The sequence below is a fragment of the Dermatophagoides pteronyssinus genome, unplaced genomic scaffold (genome assembly GCF_027571235.1).
Source record: "Dermatophagoides pteronyssinus isolate colony J.1.1.1.1 unplaced genomic scaffold, Derpt_VIB-CSIC_2022.12 sq0004, whole genome shotgun sequence".
NCBI classification, from domain to species: domain Eukaryota; kingdom Metazoa; phylum Arthropoda; class Arachnida; order Sarcoptiformes; family Pyroglyphidae; genus Dermatophagoides; species Dermatophagoides pteronyssinus.
In genome coordinates this window covers 2,435,483-2,453,000 of record NW_027461528.1, presented here as the reverse complement: position 1 = coordinate 2,453,000, position 17,518 = coordinate 2,435,483, and the positions used below count along the sequence as shown (strand labels likewise).

General features: G+C 27.2%; 6 protein-coding genes and 1 long non-coding RNA gene across 10 annotated transcripts; 4 read left to right on the top strand and 3 right to left on the bottom strand.

Moving 5' to 3' along the window:
* Nucleotides 1-1,417: 1,417 nt before the first annotated feature.
* Nucleotides 1,418-3,383, top strand: LOC142644922 (uncharacterized). Of its 2 annotated transcripts, XR_012846125.1 has the most exons (3): nt 1,426-2,083; nt 2,212-2,292; nt 2,340-3,383. It is a non-coding gene; the product is annotated as an uncharacterized LOC142644922 (long non-coding RNA). The 2 variants fall into 2 exon arrangements; XR_012846124.1 differs by having other exon boundaries at nt 1,418-2,292.
* On the bottom strand, nt 2,608-6,716 carry LOC113798976 (structural maintenance of chromosomes protein 2-like). The gene is made up of 4 exons (XM_027349573.2): nt 6,399-6,716; nt 6,164-6,325; nt 3,145-6,093; nt 2,608-3,087 (listed from the first exon to the last, which is right to left on the bottom strand). The coding sequence occupies exons 1-4, from the start codon at nt 6,714-6,716 to the stop codon at nt 2,983-2,985; spliced, it is 3,534 nt and encodes a 1,177-aa protein (XP_027205374.2). The 3' UTR covers nt 2,608-2,982.
* A 60-nt stretch (nt 6,717-6,776) lies between these two features.
* LOC142644921 (deoxyribonuclease-2-beta-like) lies at nt 6,777-9,193 on the bottom strand. Its single transcript, XM_075819706.1, has 3 exons — nt 7,987-9,193; nt 7,349-7,895; nt 6,777-7,259 (listed from the first exon to the last, which is right to left on the bottom strand). The coding sequence occupies exons 1-3, from the start codon at nt 8,327-8,329 to the stop codon at nt 6,941-6,943; spliced, it is 1,209 nt and encodes a 402-aa protein (XP_075675821.1). The 5' UTR covers nt 8,330-9,193; the 3' UTR covers nt 6,777-6,940.
* A 112-nt stretch (nt 9,194-9,305) lies between these two features.
* Nucleotides 9,306-11,476, top strand: LOC113798979 (uncharacterized). Of its 3 annotated transcripts, none has more exons than XM_075819708.1 (4): nt 9,306-9,437; nt 9,722-9,800; nt 10,115-10,187; nt 10,543-11,476. In XM_075819708.1, the coding sequence occupies exon 4, from the start codon at nt 10,585-10,587 to the stop codon at nt 11,056-11,058; it is 474 nt and encodes a 157-aa protein (XP_075675823.1). In that variant the 5' UTR covers nt 9,306-9,437; nt 9,722-9,800; nt 10,115-10,187; nt 10,543-10,584; the 3' UTR covers nt 11,059-11,476. The 3 variants fall into 3 exon arrangements, with proteins under 3 accessions (XP_075675823.1, XP_075675822.1, XP_027205376.1); XM_075819707.1 differs by having other exon boundaries at nt 9,368-9,521; XM_027349575.2 differs by lacking the exon at nt 9,306-9,437 and having other exon boundaries at nt 9,548-9,800.
* Nucleotides 11,477-11,620: 144 nt separating this feature from the next.
* On the top strand, nt 11,621-13,800 carry LOC113798984 (uncharacterized). Its single transcript, XM_027349581.2, has 5 exons — nt 11,621-13,051; nt 13,113-13,166; nt 13,233-13,355; nt 13,436-13,479; nt 13,549-13,800. The coding sequence occupies exons 1-5, from the start codon at nt 12,715-12,717 to the stop codon at nt 13,798-13,800; spliced, it is 810 nt and encodes a 269-aa protein (XP_027205382.2). The 5' UTR covers nt 11,621-12,714.
* A 356-nt stretch (nt 13,801-14,156) lies between these two features.
* LOC113798973 (uncharacterized) lies at nt 14,157-15,329 on the top strand. Its single transcript, XM_027349570.2, has 5 exons — nt 14,157-14,533; nt 14,608-14,748; nt 14,820-14,939; nt 15,079-15,122; nt 15,189-15,329. Exons 1-5 carry the CDS (start codon nt 14,167-14,169, stop codon nt 15,306-15,308), a joined length of 792 nt encoding a protein of 263 aa, XP_027205371.2. The 5' UTR covers nt 14,157-14,166; the 3' UTR covers nt 15,309-15,329.
* On the bottom strand, nt 15,305-17,477 carry LOC113798971 (calcitonin gene-related peptide type 1 receptor-like). Its single transcript, XM_027349568.2, has 5 exons — nt 16,945-17,477; nt 16,339-16,871; nt 15,957-16,254; nt 15,621-15,887; nt 15,305-15,553 (listed from the first exon to the last, which is right to left on the bottom strand). Exons 1-5 carry the CDS (start codon nt 17,374-17,376, stop codon nt 15,425-15,427), a joined length of 1,659 nt encoding a protein of 552 aa, XP_027205369.2. The 5' UTR covers nt 17,377-17,477; the 3' UTR covers nt 15,305-15,424.
* Between the last annotated feature and the right edge of the window lie 41 nt (nt 17,478-17,518).

The window sequence follows — 17,518 nt, the reverse complement described above, 5'->3', positions numbered from 1 at the left end:
TAATAATTCTTATTTTGAAATTTGCCTAACAGATTTGATGCCACTGGTGGAAAAATGTTTTTGATAAAAATAACGATAATAATGTGAAAATTATAAATTAACCAATTAAATTTTTAATTAAATTTTAATAAATTATCAATAATTTTATTGGCCACTTGATGATGATTACAATGAGTAAAATGGCCACCATTTTTAATCACAAATGAGCTATATTTTTTGGTCAATTTTAAATGATCTTGATATGTTGAATCATCCGAATCGATCATTATAATATCATTTGATTCAATATTAAAATGTTCATTTAAACGTTGTATGGCTGTTTTAGAGATAAGACGTTCTTTTTCACCATAAATAATAACAACCGGAATGTTCATTTTAATTATTTGTTCTAAACGATTTGTAAATTTGGTTGGTGTATCATCTTCGATACCGATTGTACAAAGTAAAAGAAATTCATTGATATTGGTAAAACGTAATTTGGTATAAGCTTTTTTGTGTACACGCATTATTGATAGAAAATTATACCACCATTCGGATTTATGTTTAAATGCTTTAAGCATTTCATTATTACGAACCGGATCCCAAAGTGGTTGTGGTGATAGAAATGCAACCGATTTAATTTCGATATTACCAGGCTAAATTTAGTTAGAATTTATTAGTAAAAAAAAATTATTCTGTCATTACAGAGTTTATTTTTGTTTATCTTACATTTTCACAAATTGCAGCCGCTGTTTGAGCACCAAACGAATGACAAATTAAACAATCTATTGTTTTTACATTTAATTTGTTCAGAAAATCTTTAAGAAATGTTGACTTTTCAATACTTGTATGCCAAAATGTTCGTGTTTTTCTTGTATGGCTAAAATCCGGTAAATTCGGTACGATGACACGAACATTTGTATTACGATAATATTCAACTAATTTATCAAAATGTGTATAATAACCGGGAACACCATGAATGGCAACAATTGTTTTTTCAAAATGATCATCATTATCATCATCATTATTAACAATTAATGTATCAACATAATTAATGGTCAATTCTAAACCATCGTTAGTTGCATAACGATAAAAATCTGGACGCCATTGTTTCATTTGATCATTATAAATACCAACACAAGTTTTAATGGTTATTGTTTTGACCAATGTAGATGATAAACGTCGATCAATTATTTTTGTTGCTGGACACATTGTTTCATTTAATACTGATGACATAATTTTATTATCATAATGATTAAGATCATCATTATTTGATGATGATGATTTTCGTTGTTGTCGTATTATCCAGGCAATGAATGGAATTATGAAACATGTTGACAATATAAATAGAATAATATTAAACATATTTTAGTGTGTGTGTTTGTGTATAGTAAAAAAAAAATTATTTTATTAATAAACTAAAGAATTAGTTAAAATATATTATATAGCGCATTGATTTCAGATGTAAATATCACAGTTTTGAATGAGCAGAATTGATTTTTTTATTATTCGTTTTGGTTCTTATTTCTTCTTTGTTGATATCACTTTGAACAAAAAAAAACACACAGAATCTATTTAAACCACAGGAAAACCGTAGATGTAGAATTTGATTATAGAATTTTTTTTTTTTTACATTCGAATTTCTTTCGGGTAAGAATGATGGATACAACAACAATAACAAAACAACAACAACAAAAAAATGGTCATAGAAATTTAGCTGACAGGTTGGCTGTCATCAATTTTTTATTTTTAGCTTTTGGTTCCATGGAAATAGAAATAGAAATTTTTATTTAATCATTATAACTATAGCCATTGCAAACAGCTTTGTTGATTATCATCACAACAAAAGACGAAGAAGAAAAACAGTGAAAAAAAAGGATGAAACAACAAAACTTGATGGACACTGGCAATGCGTATTAAAAGACGTCGGGGAAAAGAGAAACTGGAATTTTAAATTATCGTTTCAATTAAACGAAACAAACGAAAAAAAAATCAAATGATTGTCATCATCATCTTGTAGCTGGTAACATTATCATCATCATCATCAGGATGTCCTAACAAAAACGTACAATCAATTTTTATATGTACGTACCGTAAAATGTTTGTACGTAAAACAAAAAAAATCCTAATTAAAATTATAAAGTAATCATAAATATTGATTGATTCAAAATCAAAATGAATGGGATATAAAATATTGAATGATAATGATATCGACTGATGTTACCATGGTAGAAATAAATCATACGATGATCATTTTTCGTCTGTCTGTCATCAACGAAATGATGGCAACAACAACAAAAAAGCATCACTTAGGTAAGAAGATAATCAAAAATTCTCCAATTTAATCAATCATCTAACAGTTTTTTTTATACCATTCAAAAAAAAACGTAAATTTTTATATAATGAAACAAAAAAAATGTCTGGAATGATCGATTTTTATCGATAAAATAAAATAAAATCAAACGTTGACAAAATTTCCTTTTTCTGCATTTTATTTTCCTTTTTGTTGTTGTTGTTGTTCGTTCTTGATGTTGATGATGATAATAATCACTGTTCAACCGGTACAACATTGATGACGACTATTGATGATTATCATATCAAGAAAAGAAATGGTCATCATCATTACGGTTACAATTATAGACCTTTATTTTTCAAATTTAACCTTGACAAGTATGTGTGTGTGCGTGTTGCTGTTTCCTTTCAAAGCCAAATTTAAGGGGCGGATTTTTTCTAGGCAAAATTGAATCATTTTGTCTGAAAATTTCAAAACGATAGATCATTTTTCAATTTATTTTTTTTTCAGTAATTCATTATTATTATTATTATTATTATAAAAAATTATAATGTCAAGAATATAATTTATGTTGGCAGTTTTTTTTTCGTGAGAAAAAAAAAGATGGAAGAAAATAACAAACAAATACGTCGATGATGATGATGATGGCGATGATGGTTATAATGATAACGATGATTATGGTGATGATGATGATGATTCATATCGTTAATTTATAATTTAATTCGTTCAACAGTTGAAAAACCATCAATAAATTTTGTTTGAAACAATACGTTTGCATTGTTAAACATATCGTCTTTTAATGATACAATGATAAACTAAAAAATAGTAGAGAAAAAGATTAAAAAATGGATAAATTCGAATAAACTAATTACCTGTGCATTTTTAAAATGTCGTCGAATCATTAAACCAATATTTTGTGTATGACTTTGATCAAGTGCTGCATCAATTTCATCCAAAATATATAATGGTGCTGGATAATATTTTAATAATGATAATACTAATGATAATGCAACTAATGATCGTTGACCACCACTTAATTCGGATAATGATTCTTTCCATACATCACCAAATGCAACTTTAATTTCTAAACCATCTTTGATTCGAACGGAAACTGGTGCTAATTTTGCATTTGCATTCGGTAATAATGTACCAAAAATGGCACCAAAATTTTCATTAATTTTTTGACAAGCTTTTCTCAATTCTCTATCTTTTTCTTTTTCCACTTTTTCCATATATTGTATTAGCTTTTTTCGATCTTTTAATGTTACATCACGTTTATGTAAAAGTTCTTCAAATTCTTTCTGTATTTGGCCATGCATTATATTTGCTTTCATATTAACAGATTTTCCTGATTTTTCTTGTTTTGATTTTAATAATTTTAATTCTTCAAAAAATTTATTTTCATTAAAATTTGCCATAGTTAATATACGATATTCACTTTGTTCGGAACAAAAATCTTTTTCTTCATCTTTGATCCATTGATATTTATGTAACATTGATCGTAAATGATCCTGTGCATCATTAACAGAATTTTTAATTTTTTCCATTTCAAATGTTTTTACTTTAATTTCACGACCAATTTCATCCACCTGATTACGTATTGAATCCAATTTTTTCTGTAATTTTTGTATTTCTTTAGATTTTTCATTCAATTGTTGTTTATATTGTTGATAAGATTCTTGTGCTGATTTCATTTGTTCTTGACCATTATCAATATCAATCTGTATAGTATTGATTTCTTGTTGAATCTGTTCAATATTATTCTGTATTTTTATCATCTGTTTCTGTAGACTATCAACATTTTCACTATGATGTAATAATTCTGGTTCAATACAGGCAAATGTTTGTTCATCTTTTTGTAACATTTTACCCGTTGTTTCATATTGTTTTTTCATTGCTTCCAGATATTCTTTTGCTTCTTTAAGTTCATGTTTTTTTGTTGATTCAGAATTTTCAATTTTATATTCAATTTCTTTTATTCGATTCATAATTATTGTTTTTTCATCAGCCAATTTTTTCAATAATTGTTGTTGATCATTTATTCTTGTTTGCATTTCTTCAATTTCATTCAATGTAACACCATGACTTGATTCTTGTAATCGTAGATTTAATAATTCAATTTCTTTCTGTTTCAAGGCTAATTTGGATTTTTTATCATAAAATGGTTTAGAATTACGATAAAGTTGTTGATATTCATGATCAGCTTGTTGTTGACGGATTCTATGCAAATGTAATTCCTCTTCAATTGATTTAATTTCATTAACAACAGCTAATGATGGTTCATCTCTATTTTCGGCACCACCAGTCAATGTACCGGTTGGATCGAAAATTTCACCTTCATATGTTACTACACGTTTCATAATACCTTTGGCAAAGGCAATTTTTTTAGCCATATTCATATTAGGACAAACCATTGTATCACCAAATACATATTTCATTGCATTTTTCAATTCACCATCAAATGAAACCAAATTAATAGCATAATGAACATTACCTTTACCAACTAATTGTTCAGCCAATCTTAATGCTTTCATATCAGTATCTCTTCCGATAATTTTATTCAATGGTAAAAATGTTCGTCTTTCATTAAGATTTTTTTTGATCAATGCTGTACCAACTTCATCATTCGATACGATAACATTGAAAAGACGATTACCACATACTTTTTCAATGGCCAGTGCATGTTCTTTTGGATGATTTATTGTAAATAAATTACATACAACACCATGAATAGATTCTTGATCAATATTTGTTGAATTTGGATATTTAAATTGTGAACGAGGTACTTTTCGACGTGATTGATTAATCTTATCTTCCAATAATAAAGAATCTTTTTTTAAACGTACAATTTCTTGTTTAATTTCTTCATAATGTTCTTCACTGAAATTAATTTCATTCAATTCTTGTTCTAATTGTTCCATTTCTTTATTACGCAATTCAATATCATGTTTTATTTGATCATAAACATCTTTATCGGATTTTATTTGATGTTTATTTGATTTCGATGACAGTTCTTTTGTCGTATGTTCAATATCTAATTTTGATTTATGAATTTTTGATTCAATTTCGGCCATTGTTTCTTTAGCCACCATTAATTGATGTGTTAATGTAGCAGCTTGTTCACCTTCAACACCTTTAGATTTACCAAAATTGATAGCCTCTAAATCTTCTTGTGCTTTATTAAATAATTTTTCATTTGTTTCATGTTCTTGTTTCAATTGTTCCAATTTCGATTTCAATTTATCAAATTCTTTCTGTTTATTATTCAATGTTTTTGTTTCTTTATCCAATTTTTTTCGTACAACAATCAATTCATTTTCTTCTTCTTTAAGTTGATCTTGTTTTAATTTTTGTTTTGTATTAATTTTCTGTAGAATATCTTGTTTTTTATTTACATTTGATTCTAAATCTTGAAGATCACCACCCATACTATCATCTAATCGTTTTTGTAATGTTTGAATTTGTTTGGTCAATTCTTCGGAATCCGAAATTAATCGTGTTTTTTCCTCTACTTTTGCTTCTATATAATCAACATGTGATTTAATAGTGGAATCGGCACAATCAACAATACGTTTATCTTTTAAATATCGATATGCAATAGATATTTTATACATTTTATCATATTCAGCTTTGATTGTATAATATTCTCGAAGAGCTTTTTGTTCTTCACAAACACGATTCAATTTTGGTCGTATAGATTCATCGATCAAATAGTTAATTTCATTTAATGAATTATCACATTTTTCAATTCGAGCTAAATTTTGTTTCTTTTTATGTTCATAAACACTAACACCAACTGCTTCTTCAATCATTGATAATATCTGTTTGGGATAAAATACAAAATCAATTGTGTGAATCAAATCATTCAATACAATCCGTATACAAACATACCTCGGTCGGTTTCATCGATACAACTTTAACAATTTTACCTTGCATAATAAGAAAATGTGGATTTTGTATATTCAACGATACTAATTGAAAAAAATCCATTAATTTTTCTTTTGTCACACAAAATCCATCGATATAATATTTGGATTGATTTTTTGTATTAATCTAGAAATCGATTCATCAAAAACAAAACAAAAATGAATGTTTTTGTTTACAATAGTAAATAAAATAAACATACCTCACGACGAACAACAATCACTGGAGAATTTGAATAATCACTATGTGAAAATTTATTATCCGAATTATCAATTTCCATAATAACCGATGCTTTTGTTACACCGGCATGTCCATTTTTATAGATTAAATCATTTAATGTATGACAACGAGCAAGTTCTAATTTAGATAAACCAAGTACAAAACAAATTGCATCAAGAATATTTGATTTTCCACTACCATTAAAACCGGTAATAGCATTGAATGATGGATCAAAATCGGTAATTTCAACACGTTTACCATATGATTTGAATCCATCTAATATTAGTTTCTTGATAAACATGATGATTGAAACAAAAAATGGAAATGAAAAACAATTGAATGAAATAATGTAAAAAAAATGACAGCTTAAAACAATAACGAATTTATTTCGTTACTCGAATTGAAGAAAAAACAGCGCCAAATTGTAAAAATAAACTCGCAACATTAGCGAACTATTTGTGTTAAAATAGAATTCGAAAAAAAATAATTCAAATTTTTTTTTGATTCGTTTTTTGTTTTATAAAATTAATTTTTTTTCTTTTTCTTCGTTAATTTTAGTTCACATTTTTGTTTAGTATCTTCAATTTTTCGCCATTGTCTTGATAACCAATCTAGCGCTGGATAACGAACTTTATTTGCTGGACAACCTTCAATATCATAGATGGATGATTTGAATAAATTCCATAAGTTTGTTGATTGTATACAAATTGCACCACCACCACGGCTAAATTGTGATTTCATTCGATTCAAATCACCTAAACAAACGATTGTTTGTCGTTTTGGATCTACCGAAATCGACCATTTTGCATGATCTTCACGAAATGGCCATTGTATTGAATCACGACTGTAATTTTACATTTTGATATTATTCATTGAAAATTTAAAAAAGGGTAAAAAAATATCAAAACAAAACAATTTAAAAAAATTCCATACATTTTGATTGATTGAATATTGAAAATTTTAAAACCATTTTTACATTCAGAATGTAATATTTCACCAGCACCATTACGCCATGTTTGAGCATAAAAATCATCACGATAATGTTGAGCAATTAGATCGGCATAAATATCATGATGAAATTTTTGATCTTTAGAAAATATTGTAAATGAATTATGATTAGCCGATGATATTGTTTGTATTAATTCAATAGGACGATTTTTTGATTTTCGTTTCTTTTTCAATAAAAATTCTTCATACATTGGATATTTTTCACGAAATGTTTTCGTTAAATTTATCGAATAAATATTCGGATTAATCATTGATAAATGTTTGGCTAAATTTTCCATTGTTATTTGATCATCAATCGATAATGTAATACAAAAAAATGCCTGTCCATTATTCAATGAACGTTTTGGATATTCAAATGATTCATTTGAATCGGGAAATAATGGTATCGAATGTAATAACCAGAATCCAGATTTTCCATAAAATGCAATAATACCTTTTGCATGTGCACCTGTACTTGATGATCTTGTTCGTTCTATTATAACAACGATAACGATGAAGAAACAAAAAAACAAAAAACATTTAAAAAAAAGTTATCATTATCATCATCAATATATCTTACATACTTGATGGTTTTTGATCATTATAAAATATTAGATTATAATTTGGATGTTTATTATTTAAAATTGATTTTAATGTTGCACCTAATATTGATCGGCTATCATTTAATGATCGTTGTCCAATTGTCCATGTTGTTGTCGTCGATGATGATGATGGTGATAGATAATAAACATATTGTAATCCACTTTTAATCAATGGATCATTTGATTTTTCTAATTTAGGTATTTTATACAGGATAAAATAATCAACCGATTTACCTTGTTCATTCAAACAGGATAAGGTTTCAATATCGATGATTGAATTCAAGATTATTATCACAATAAATATGGATGTTTTCAAGGTAATCATTTTTTGATTTTGTTCAAGTTTTGTTAAATTTTTAAATCTCGCGCCTGAATCTGAACGTCTTTTTCTCTCTTTTTTTTTAAATTTGTTTTAAATGATCGAAAGCCGACTTTTTTCCACGACAACGACGACGATTATGAGAGCGGTATCTTTATTTTTATAATATATCCACTACTCTGAAAGATCAATAAACTTCATTTTTGTTTCCTGCTACTTTTTTTCGGCCTAACTTTTTTCATCATCATTAAACATCATCGAGTGAAAAAAATGGCTGCCAACATCCAGTTATATTAATTTAACAACAATTCGATTCGAATCTTTTGCTACCCCAAAACAATAAACAACAACAAACAACTAACATTACGAAAATCAAATTATTAATTTTTTTAAAAGATTATCATCATCAAAAAAATACAAAATTCTTAATCTATTGCATTATAAAAGGAAATACAAATTATAATCTGACATTAAAATAAAAATAAAACTTTTCATGTATCAAACTGGCTTTATCAAAACGAAAAAAAAACAAGTCCATCCACAAGTCAGTCAATTTCGAATCACGAAATATCCACATCCTCAAACAACAACAAAAAAAAATCATCGTCATCGGGTGTGATGAGTGAAACAGGAAAAAAAATCGAACATTAATTCCCGACTTTGCTCATAGTTTACTCGAAAAAAAAATTTGTTGCTAGCATTTATCCTATACCACCTCACTGCTAACATTCGCATACACAAAAATGAACCACTACAATCGGAAAAAAAATGGATGACTAAACCGGACAGAATGGATGGATGGATGGATGGACAGACCGGCAAATAGAACGAAACGAAACGAAAAAAATTGTGACGATGTTACCTCCTCCTCCTCCTCCTCCTCCTCCTTCGTCCCCCTTCTTTTCGAAACGCACACCGAAAAAAAAGAAAAAAAAATTCGAATGCAATACTCTTCTTTACTTCTATGTTGGTGATAAACGATGCTAACGCCGCCGCCGCCGCTAATACTTACTGCCGCATACAAACATTCATCGCCAACATTTTATTTTATTTTTTTTTTGTATTACCACCACCATTCATATACTGAGCTTATTTGGCTTGATTATAACACGTGGTATTTTTATTTTTCTTCTAATATTTTTTTTTGACTTGATTTCATTTCCCCATTTCAAATTCTCATTCTTCCTAATTCAATTCGGTTCGGTTTTTCAAATTTTAATGAAACTGATTTTTTTTAATTTTCATTAATTAATTAATTTTTGTTTTTGTTTCATTTTTGTTTGCCGGTTTGATTCGTAATTCATCAATCAATCCATCAAATCGATCCGTTATTATCTGTAAATTAACAATATTATTGTGTTTTTTTGGGGGGTGTTTGGTTGATTGGTGGTGGTTTAGAGCGTCGTTGTTTTGTTTTTTGGTGGTTTTTTCCGAGGTGTGTTTTGTTTGGTGTTCGTAGAAAACCAAAAAAATAAAGGTTTGTAAATTTTGTTTTTCGTTTACTTTTTGAAATTATCTTATTGAAAAAATTTTAATTAATTAATTAATTAATTTTGTTCCATCAAATTCTTATCTATTGCGGCGTGGGTTGTGTTCGAATTTTAATCATAATTTCTATGGTCATTTTGTTTTATCGCATGATAGTATTTTAGTGTATATGTGTCTATGTCTATGTGTGTGTGTGTGTTTTTGGCTGCCACGCTGTTTATTTTTTTTAACCTGTGCTCTATACAAATTTTGTCATATTTTTTGCAATTCTCTTGATTAATTTCTTCCATTTTTTTTCAATAGTGAATTCGGTGGAAAATTATTGTACCGGATAATTAATTCGTTGAAAAAATATTTGGCCTTTTTCTGATTTCTGGTAAGTGAGATGATACGATTCCGGTTTTTTCTATTCCATATCTATTTTTTTCAAATTGATCATATCTGATTTTGATCAATTTTTTTTCTGCTTAATATGGATAAAATAATTGTCGCAACTCAATTCGTAACAGTTTAATTATTGCCATCAAAAAATCCATTGATTGAATTTCGAAATTCGATTTTATTTTATTAGATTCATTTTTTTTTTTGCATAATGTTCGAAAAATTTTCAAACAAAAAGGATACATATTTAGTTCTTTAGTTTCATTATTATTTTTTGTTTTGTTTTTTTTGTGCATATTAAGTGTTGATATTAATCGATGATTATTGGTTTTATTTATTTTTTTAAACAGAAATTTAATTAATTGAATACATTATTTGAAGAAGAAAAAAAAATGAGCGATAACGAAGGACCTGTTGTAACTGATTCGGCTGGTACCATCCAAGATGATATGATGGATGGCGATAACAAACAGTATCGATACAATGATCGTCAACGTGGTGGTGGAGGAGGTGGCTATGGACGTAGCAATAATCGTTGTTTCAATTGTGGACAACATGGACATTTGTCATATGATTGTCGTAAATCACAAATGAATTCTGGTTATGGTGGTGGTGGTGGTGGAAGAGATGGTGGAAATGGTATGACTTACCGTTCACGAAACGGTCAACGTTGCTATAATTGTCAACGTGAAGGACATATTAGTCGCGATTGTACACAACCACCAGGTGCTAAAACCTGTTACAATTGTGGTATGGAAGGCCATCTTAGTCGTGATTGTTCAGAACCACGTAAAGAACGTGCCAAGAGTTGTTTCAATTGTAACGAAGTTGGTCACATTGCTGCTCAATGTCCAAATCGTCAATAAATGAATGCAACCACACACACACATCACCATAAACATCTAATCATAAATGATTATGATGTAAAAAAAATGAGAAGAATATAAATGAAAATATCCCAATATATATCATCATTCACAATTTTGATTTAAATAAAACACAAAACAAAAAAAAAATCGTTGATGTAACCACAGTTGTACATCCATTGACACACACACAAGCACACAGACACTTTTTCATTTTTCAATTACAATTTCTAAAAAAAACAAACATTTAAAAAAATATTCTTCTCATAATTTATAAAATCTGCATTAATCACCACAATTTATAATGATGATTTTGAAACATTTGAAATACACACATACAACACACACATTTACAATCCAAATAATTAAAGAAAAAAGTATATAAAAAAAAACTTTTTCATTTTTTTTTCTACCATTATTTTTTATTATTGTTATTATTATGTCACATTTTAAAATGCTAATGATGATGATGATGATAAAAAATGTGTTTAAAAATTCTCCAAATACACAAAACAAACAATACACAAAAACATTACCTTTTCGTTTTTTTTCTTGTTTCTGCTGCTGAAAGATTATTGAATAATCTCCAATTTCATTTCATTTTTTCTATCTTTTCACATCAATTTCACTGACTATTTATGCCCAAAAAATGAAGAATAAGTAATCATTATATCTACAGAAAGAGAATGTGATTGGTTTTTTGTTACAAAAACAAAGATGGAGAGTGTTAAAGAAATTTACCAAAAAAAAAGTTAATAAAACAATCATAATTATAATGATTTTTTAAACGAAAAAAAAAAAACAAATTATTTTTTGTATTGATGGATAGAAAGATCCCTTTTTTTGTGGAGGGGGTTAAAACTTGTATGTTCGTTCGTTTGCTTTTCGTTTATTATTCCACAAGTTATTATCGGTTCGGTCGAATGAATTTTTCAACAAACGAAAAACACATTGACATTTGAACATAGGTAATAGGTTTGGCCGCAATAAGATTCATTTATCGACGAACAAATATCTTGACAATTTTTTTGATCTGTTTGAATAATTATCATCATTGACATTTGACTAGTCTCTTCAGCCAAAACAACAATAACAACGACAAAAAAATCATTGAAATGTATGAATGAATCGGAACAATATTATTATTTCATTCGAACGTAAAAAAAATATTCGTTGATAATTGATTTAAAAAGGAATGGAATTTTTACAAAAAAATAAAAAAATTATAACGACAACAACAGAATAAAATAGAGAAAAAACAAATTCAAATTCAATTGTTACATAATTAATTTTTTCTTCCGGATCATCATCAAAAAAGAATCTGATGAACTTGACCTTAATTGATGATCATTATTATTATGATGATAATATCTTCCTATTTTTTTTCCAAAGAAGAAAATTTTTCTTTGGAAAAAAAAATGATGAATGAAGTGATGAAAAAAAAAGAATTCAGAATGATCATTTATCATCATCATCATCATTGATTGACATTGACATTGATGATGATGACAAGATAACAAGTCTTGTATTTTTGTGTGTGATATATGTGTAACGGAACCAAACAAACGAATTTATCATTAATAATCATTTTTGGATCTTTTTTTTAATTTATTTACTAAATCTTTTTTAATTTTTAAAAAATTACATTAAATTATCATGTTTACTAGTCCTGTTATTTTAATTATAAATTTTTTACTAATAACAATATTTAATCAAATTATTGTACATTGTACATCATCATCATTGTCAACGTCTTCGACAACGAATGTAAAAAATATGATACCATATCAATCAAAACGTTTTAATTATGATGATCAAGATCAAGATGATGATGATGATGGTGATTATTATAGTAAAAAGAAATTTTATTATTTTTTACATAATCCACAACAACAACAACAACAACAAGAAAATCATCATCACCAACATCGATATTGGTCATCATCAACACAACCGATTGTTGATCATCATAATATAAATGATCGTATGGATTGTAAGTTTGTTTTGTTTTTATGATATGTGGGAGCTTTTAATTTTTTAATTTCAAATTGTAGATGGTAATGATGGTTATGGTCGAGGCGGTGAATATGGTTCGGCAGTCAAATCAAGTAAATATTTTTTTCTATGAATTTTTTTAACAAAAAATTTCAAATTTTTTTTTCTTCAAAATAAAGTTCACATACATTCAGCACAACCACAACCATATTATAATCAATATGTTGATAAGAAAAAAGATGATTATCTTCCATTATTATTATTATCATTATTGCCATTATTATTATTACCATTATTATTTTGTAAGTATAAATTTTACCTTTTTTTGAATTCATCAATTAAACTAATTCGCGAATCGTTTTGTTTTCAATCATTCTTCAAGCATTTTTCACACAAGTATTGGCATTATTGGCAATGATGCAAAATGTAAATATTCAATAATTTTCTTTCGCTAAACTAATTGAAAATCTCATCATTTCTTTTCCCCATATCCAGACAATGAACAATATGAACAATAATAATGATTCGACAAGATTTACGGCAAGTGCATTTGGTCCAGTTGGACGTCGTCGTCGACGACGACGACGAAGAAGACGTCGACGTTCAATTATAATGATAAATTCAAATATTGATATGGACGATGATTATATTGATGATAATATTCTATGGAATGAAGAAACAATTGAATTATTATCCGAACGTATAACAAATATGATTGATAAATTTATAATGGTTTATGGTTATTGATGATAATTTATCATTGAAATTCTATTGAAAAAGAAAGAAAGTCAAATTGATCATTAGTGGGAAATTATTTAGAGCAGAATTTTTCATTCAAATTCAAACAAACAATAACAATAACAAAAATCAAGATCTTTATCTCATCTTCATCAAGATGTTTTTTACCCAACAAAAAAAAACCAGATTCAATTTGAAATTGGTTCGTGATCGTTCATTGGACCATTCAATGAATCAAAAGGAAAAAACCAAAAACCAAAACAAACAATGATGGTGATGGCTATATAAAACTGGCAACATTTTTTTTTCTTCGAAAATTTTTCAATTTTGTAATTTTTAACTAAAAGTAGTTTATTTTGCATCCGAATAAAAAATATGTTTTTCAACAAAAAATTCTGTCTATTAATATTATTATTTATATTCAAATTCAATCATTGTTTTTCAATGAATAATGATAATTTGAAAAAAATTTATCTGACCAACGATGGCCATTATTATTATGATCATCATAATCATCATCAATATCAATCATCGTTTGGTCAATCTTTAATGAATGATGATGATAATGATAATGATGCTCTTCATCATCATCATCAACCAATCATATCACCATCAACAACAACAACAATCAGCAGCAGCAGCAGCAGTAGCAGTAATAATCATAATAAACGAGATTTGAAAAATTTTCTTCCATTAACGGATATAATGGGAGATAATCATATGATTATGGATAATTTTTCTGGTTTGTTTTCCTGGATGGTCAATTATTCTTTCTAATCATTTTATGTTTTGTTTACCCCTTTAAATCCTCTAAAGATGATCTAGGAAATAATAATAATAATCTTAATAATGTTGATCAAGGCCAATTATTACGTCATCTTCATCATCATAATCATCATCCGCATCATCATCAACATCATCATGATTATGATGAATCATCGTTTAAACATTATCCAGGTAAGTTTTTCAAATTTTCTTTCTGTTTGATTTTTTCATCAAAATTTTTTTCCCATCAAAATTTAAAACAGTATTCGTACATACATATAAAAAATCAGATAGAAAATCATTATTTCAATCATGGCCCGATACAGTGATTGCAAGTTTACCATCAATTTTTCTAATATTATTAACAACACCAATGTTAATGAGTATGTTTTGTTTGTTGATTGTTTTTTATTTTTTAAAAAAATTTGTTTAAATTAACTTTGAATTTTCCAAAAAAACAATTTCCCCTTCAACGATATCACCAAATATCGTCAATTTTGTTGTTTTCTTTCTCTCTTTCAGCACTATTATTACACATTTTAAAGCATATTTTTGTCATTAAAAGCGTAAGTTTAGACAGAAAACTGACACTGATTGATTGATTAATTTTTCTTTGTTTTGTTTAAATCAAGATCTTGACACAGAATATGTTGGGACCAACAAACATGAATGCACGTGATTCATTGGATACAAAAATTGGCCAATTAACCAACAATCTTGATCGAGCAATAATGAAATTTGAAACAAATTGATTATGTTTGAATTTAATAAAAAAAATGAACAGATATTTTTAATTTTTAAAAAAAAGAGTAAAATTTTCCCAAAATAAATAAATTATCCACGTTCCAATAATCGATAATTATTATGATTATGATGATAATGATGGTGAATTTTCCATTTGTTTGGCTGAATCATTCATTGTTGTTATGAATGTTGAAAGTTTACTTTTCCGTCGATTATTATGTTTACGTATCGAATTACTTATTGTTTTATATACCTAAATGGGGGGAAAAAACAATCGAATGATAAAGAAAAGAAATTTGATTGATTGATTGGTTACTTACATCTTTATTGAGAAAACAAAGAATAAATGTAATAATTGTACCCTGTAATGATTCAATCATATTCTGTAAATGAAATAATGTTAATAAAAATGTTTGACATGTTTGTGTTGGATCAATTATTATCATATGTATTGCATATTGTATACCGAAAATTGGCATCAACATTAATGCTAATTTAATACCAGTACAATCCATTTGACCATTTTTAACAAATACTAATTTGATTAATATGATACGAATCAGATTGATATAGAGCAACAGGTTGACCTTTGGGAAAAAAACAAAACAAAAAATTTTAAAGGATTGAAAAAAGAAAAATTCCCAACTAAAACTTACAACAAAACATAAATATGGAAAAAATAAAAATATCCATTCTAAATTACCGATCGAATCGGTCCAACAACGATCAAACGATTCGGTATATTTCAATCGAATAATACCATAGATTATCATTATAATATTTGGTAATATCCAACCAAAAAAATATATTGTTCGTCGCCATTCAGTCATTTTACGACAATTGAATGCAAATACAGCACTATTATGTAAAAATATACCTTCAATCAGCATCCATGCATAGTTCATCATTCTTGTTTCTTTATAAAAAAATGTAAATGTTCGACAATAATTTGGGCTAGATTCAAAACAACAAGAAAAACAAGAACAAAATCAATTTTTCATTTGGATGTTTACGTTGATGAACAACAACAGTACTTACTTTTGTAGGATAGTATTCTCTGAAAATTCTATATGACCTTTGGTAACATAAATATCATATAATAATGACATTGTTGATGATAATATGATCGATAAGAAAAAATTCAATAATAATTGTATATAAAATTTTACATATAAACGCAGATAAATAAATATTATAATGGCAATAATTGATAATAAAATCGATATTGATTGTAATATAATTCTTGATTTGACAGCAATTTCTCTTGTATATCTACCCAATATACTACATTCACCATAATCAGTATGTTGTATCCATGTACCGTTTGTTTGACAGGTTTTCATTGCATTCGAACGAACACACGAAGGAATATTATCATAATAATCTTCAAATGCTAATAATGACATATCTGGACAAATATTTTTACCGATTGTATTTGGTTCGGTTGGATCCCAACATGACCAACCATCCCATATCATTGGACATTGTCCAATATGATTATCATCAATAGTTGTATTAAGCATTCGTTGACAACAATCATGTGCATCTTGACAACATTGTAGAATTTTATCCTAATTTTTTTTTGATTGAATTTTTGATAACAGAATTCATCAGAAAATAAACAAACAAGAAAATATTCCATACCACAAATAGTTCATTGGCCAAATCTTTTAATATTGGATCATTATTATATTGTCGTAATGTTCGTAATTGTTTAAAATGATCATAATCAACATCATAATAATAAGCATGTGTTGAATTTTCTTTAACAACAATTGAATTTGATGAAAATGATTGATCAACAAATAATAAACGATTAAAATCATAACCATTACGCCAAACATAATAAGTTGATTCAGTATATATTGTCCATAAACAATATGTACACATTGCATTTGTAAATTCGGTTATATTATCAAATCGACCATTTGATGGACTATGACAATATGATTGTGGTTTCCATGCTGATACACCACCATCAACAACAACAACCACAGCACCTGAATGACCATTATTCAATGACCATTGATCAATCAATAACAATAAACTAATTAAAATTAAAGATTTTTGTTTCATTTTTGGATTGATTATTTGGTAATCATTCAAATGTTGATTGATAATTGAAAACAATTTGACATTGTGTAGATATAGTTGATGTTAAGGTAGCCAAAAACATCAACTACAAAATAAACCTTGTCATCATTTTAAAAATGATGAT